Consider the following 4,932-nt stretch of genomic DNA (forward strand, 5'->3'; position numbering starts at 1 on the left):
CCCCCAGCTCTCCATCGTTCCTATGATATCCACTCTTCATCATCCCTTTCTTCCCTCCTCTCTGATGTTCCTATACTCCTTGCTCTGTATCGTTCCTATCCTCCCTGATCTCAATCATTCCTATCCTCCCCGCTCTCCATTGTTCCTATCCTCCTCAATCTCGATCATTCCTATCCTCTCTGCTCACCATCATTCCTACCCTCCCTGCTCTCTGTCGTTTCTATCCTCCCTGCTATTCGTCGTTCCTATTCTACCTGCCCTCTGTTCTTCCTATCCTCCCCACTCTCCATCACTCCTATCCTCCCTGCTCTCTGCCGTTCCTACCCTCCCTTCTCTCTGTCGTTTCTATCCTCCCTGCTATTCATCGTTCCTATTCTACCTGCCCTCTGTTCTTCCTATCCTGCCTGCTCTCCATAACTTCTATCCTCCCTGCTCTCTGCCGTTCCTACCCTCCCTTCTCTCTGTCGTTTCTATCCTCCCTGCTATTCATCGTTCCTATTCTACCTGCCCTCTGTTCTTCCTATCCTGCCTGCTCTCCATAACTTCTATCCTCCCTGCTCTCTGCCGTTCCTACCCTCCCTTCTCTCTGTCGTTTCTATCCTCCCTGCTATTCATCGTTCCTATTCTACCTGCCCTCTGTCCTTCCTATCCTGCCTGCTCTCCGCCGCTCCTACCCTCCCTTCTCTCTGTCGTTTCTATCCCCCCTGCATCTAGTGACCGGAAATGTATACTGCAGGAGTTATTGCAATAGATACAATAATGTGTATTCTAACATGGAGCCGGTTTCCCAGCCAATCAGGAAGCCGGGGCGGCAGTTAATGACATGCCGCTTAGCTTACTGATTGCCCGGGAAGCCGGCTCCATGTTGTGTGGCCGGCTGCATTGTGATTGGAAATCTTCCTCTGACTGGAAGTTCCGGTATCGGAGATGGTATGGAAGCATTTTGACAAGTACCAGTACTCGCCCAAATACTCGGTATCGGCACCGTTACTACCGTAGTATCGGCGCATTCCTAGTTCTGACTAAGCAGGGGTGTAGGTTGGACTTTAGCAGAGGGACTGCTGCTTCCACACAGAGAGCAAGGGTCCTTGTGTATTTTCTGGCTTACAGTGGCATTTGCTTCTAGGCAAGACATTTACTATAAATATCCAAAATGCAGTACAGGCTCACTGCAGGCCAGACACACTTCTTTTTAGATGAGCACAAAGTTCTGTCAGGTTTTAATATCTGTCCATTATAAATGTTTCCACTCATTTCCTGTCACTTATACAAGAACCTGGGGGAGCTGTCGTCACCGGGACAGGAAGGAGCAGGTGTAATTATTCAAATATTATCAGTGGTTCTAACTCTTTCTCGCGCTACTAAAAAAATTTGTTTTTGTTCTTATGTGTCCCGGCTATAGAGATTTCCCATCGTTTCCTGTTCTGACAGGAAGTGAGGGAAATCTCATTAGGAGGGACACAGGCAGTGATAATACCTGAGAGGCTCCAACTTTGCCTGCTCTATCCAAAGCAAAAGAAAAGGTTTTGGTTGAGTGCGGGCTTAAATCTAACTCCATCCTGATACAGTCAGACTTATGCAAGAATCCGAACATTATCATCATCACTTTGTACTGGATTGCTTATCAAAGATTTAGGTTTGCCCACCCGCACCCCACACCATTTAGCTTTTCGCTATGACACCAACTCTGGAGCTGAGAGTCAGGGTCAGGTGACCGGTGCTGTCCTGTGAACTGCCTGACCCCATGCTGATATCATATGCTGCCTACCAACTCCTGAGTGTGCATTACATTTGGTACTGGTTTAGTTCCATTCAATTATTTAATAGCTGGGACAGGCGGAATGTCTACGGCTGTGTAAGTAGGACTTATGGTCAGAGATGAGGAACAACTTTACAATATACACGGTGTCTAGTATGGGGAAGGGATGATCGGGTGCAACGTGACGAACACTCGCCTGGGATCTGGGCTCTTTTGTTGACGTTGTCGGCTTGTAGTGTCGTAGTATGATGTCTGTCAGTCCGGGATCCGTCTGTCTGCTATATGTGTCCGCGCTTGTAGATTTGTTAAGATGGCGTCTTGCTGATGTCACTGATAATATTTCTTTGGTGTGATTCCTGTTTTTCATACAGAAGCCCAGCGGAGGCCATACTACGCAGACTACTCTCCCACCCGGCGTTACATACATACATTGTGTACCAGCCACTACCTGGACCTCTTCATCACCTTCATCATTGGCATCAATGTGATTACCATGTCCATGGAGCATTACAACCAGCCCACGGTAGGAGGAAATGATCCGATTTTTGACATTGTGACGTTAAAATGGAAACCCAGTGAAAAAGTTGGGGCTTTTTTTCTAGCTTTGATGGTTTTTTACCTTTTGTCAGATTTGTATTGCTCGTGTATAAAGTCCAATTTGGACACCAAACCAGACAATACGAGAGTCCTTTTAAGGGGTTAAATCACAAAGCTGCCAGAGGCAGCCGAGTGAATAACCCAGCCTAAGTGAAGTGAGCCGAACGCTGTTTGGCTATTCACTTCTGGCTTGTACAGATGATTTCAGCGGTACATCGGCTAAAATCAGCCGTACATTGGCTGCCTTTGGTTGAACATGCAGGAGGACTTCGACTCAGCCAATCCAACTTCTGGATCGGCTGAGCCGAAGCTCTGGCAGCTCACTCGCTGCCGTTCGCTCCCATTCTCATAGGGGCCGAACAGCAGTAAGTGAATAGCTGAATGCCGCCGAACTGTTATTGTTTAATGACAGATCAGCGTTCCCCACTCATTTGGGGAATGTGATCGTCATTACAACTGGGTGGAGCTTCGCCCAGCTGTCATTTTCATGGAGATCTCCAAGCTTCGGATGTCACTTCGGCTCAGTCAAGCCGAAGCATATGCCTTTGGCTCGGCTGCCTTTGGCTGCTGTATGGGCTATTGTTAATAGCCCGTACAGCAGCCCTTCGGCTCAACTGAACTGAAGGGCAGAGGCGGCCGAAGAGAGCCGAAGAATCAGCCGAAGCTACGGCTGTATCCTTCGGCTCCATAGCGAATAACCCCCTTCATAATAGAACGGGTTCACAAATGGCAACACAGAACAGTCAGTGCATTTCAGGGGCTCAAAGGTCTTTCCCTTCTTCAGGGCCTAAACATAATGGGTTGTAACGTGGAGCCCAAGCTGGCGCAAATCACAAGGGATGAATTATATGCTATGTGTAGGCTATAGCCAAAAATCAGCGAATGAGCAAAACAACCCTCACTGAAGCCATGGTGCTTTATCACATTCTTCTGAATATTTGAATCCATTGGCTGACCTCTGCTAGTTCTGGATTTTTATTGATGTCTGTGTGCCCGTTGGGGAGACGTCCCCTCACTTCCTGCCCCGAAAGACACTATGGAGAGTGAGAGAAAATCCTCCCAAGCTGAAGGCCACTAAGTGAGGACAAATTTCAGCCTCCAGTATTGTTGCCACCCCTCCTTATCATGGTATCACGCTGCTGTTGGCATCTTTGGAACCACATGAGGACCAGGCTGATGGACCCAATGGGGGGAGTGTATGATTTCATGGTTTAATATTGATCTGTTTATTCCTACTTAGTAAAAATGCTGATAGTTTTATCCTGGGAGAGAACAGAAAGTTGCAAGACCCCAACACTGGATGAAATATTATTTTAACATAGGTGTCGGGCCTGAGTGAATATACTCTGCATTGCCCCAACTGAAATCGGCCTCTGTTGACCATCCCCAAATGGTCCTCCTGCCACCATCTTGAGCAACCCCATATCTATCATATCTTTCACACAGTCCTCTTATGAACGATTACGTAATAGATTCTGCTCCTCATAATATATTGTCATTCTCTTCTGTTTTTGAAATCTTTGGCTGGAGGGAAATAAACAAGAATAGGAACAGAAGATGAAGTCCTCTTCTTCTGGAGGTTAAAGACATCCTTTCTATAAGTGGGGTCACAAAGTTCAATCTCAGCAAGGCCAGATGGGATCGCCATGCTGTGCAAACGTCTAATCTCTGCCTGTTTTTCTTATTTCATTCCCAGTCCCTGGAGGATGCCTTGAAATACTGCAACTACATCTTCACCATCGTCTTCGTCTTCGAGGCTCTTCTCAAGTTAATTGCTTTTGGATTTAGAAGATTTTTTAAGGACAGGTATGTTTCGGCTGGTATAGTTACAAAATATCATAACGCTGCTGTTTTCAGTGAAGGTTTTAACAGATTTAGGAACCAGTATATTGCCTCCAAGTTGTTGATTACTGTAAGTGAGCAATTATCTGACAAAGCATGGACCCTTATTAATGGCCTTCATTTATCCAACTCTCTTAAAGAGGAACTGTCTGTATTAAGCAGAGGCCTTCAATACAACTTCTCTGTTCAGATGCCAGATGTAATTTTCCCTCGCAGGTTTGAATCTCATTGGCTGCTGGAGCAACAAAGACCTTTCTGGTTTTAGACACTTTGTTAAATGAAGCATTTCTTTTCTGTGATGATATTCTTCCTGGGCATTGTAGAAGAATGTAAAAGGACTTTCTGATTAGGATTCTCCTTGGCCTTGAGACAATACACGTAAAGTTTGTGGACAACTGAACATCACACCGATAGTATTTGGCCAAAAGTATGTGAACACCCTTCTGGTGTCTCCAGTGAAGGGTATTGTTAATGCTACATCATACAAAGACTTTTAGACAATTGTGCACTTCCAACCTTGTGGGAACAGTTTGGTGAAGGCGCTTTTATTTTCCAGCATGAATGTGCCCCAGTGCACAAAGCCAGCTCCATCAAAACATGATATGATGAGGTTTCTGTGGAAGAACTTGAGTTGTCTGCACATAACCCTGACCTTGGCTGGATGGGCATGCATTCCAACAGACACACTCCAAAATCTGGAATGCCTTTCCAGAAGAGTGGAAGCTGCTGGGAGC

General features: G+C 46.1%; 1 protein-coding gene across 3 annotated transcripts in view; it reads left to right on the plus strand.

Moving 5' to 3' along the window:
- CACNA1H (calcium voltage-gated channel subunit alpha1 H) overlaps window positions 1-4,932 on the plus strand; it is a 196,511-nt gene that overhangs the window by 167,540 nt on the left and 24,039 nt on the right. For all 3 annotated transcript variants that reach the window (XM_018564684.1, XM_018564686.1, XM_018564685.1), the window contains exons 24-25: window positions 2,131-2,282; window positions 4,053-4,162. In XM_018564684.1, the coding sequence (XP_018420186.1) occupies window positions 2,131-2,282; window positions 4,053-4,162 (262 nt within the window). The remainder of the gene's footprint in view (window positions 1-2,130; window positions 2,283-4,052; window positions 4,163-4,932) is intronic.

Source organism: Nanorana parkeri, unplaced genomic scaffold, assembly GCF_000935625.1.
Source record: "Nanorana parkeri isolate BGI_ZX_2015 unplaced genomic scaffold, ASM93562v1 scaffold772, whole genome shotgun sequence".
Taxonomy (NCBI): domain Eukaryota; kingdom Metazoa; phylum Chordata; class Amphibia; order Anura; family Dicroglossidae; genus Nanorana; species Nanorana parkeri.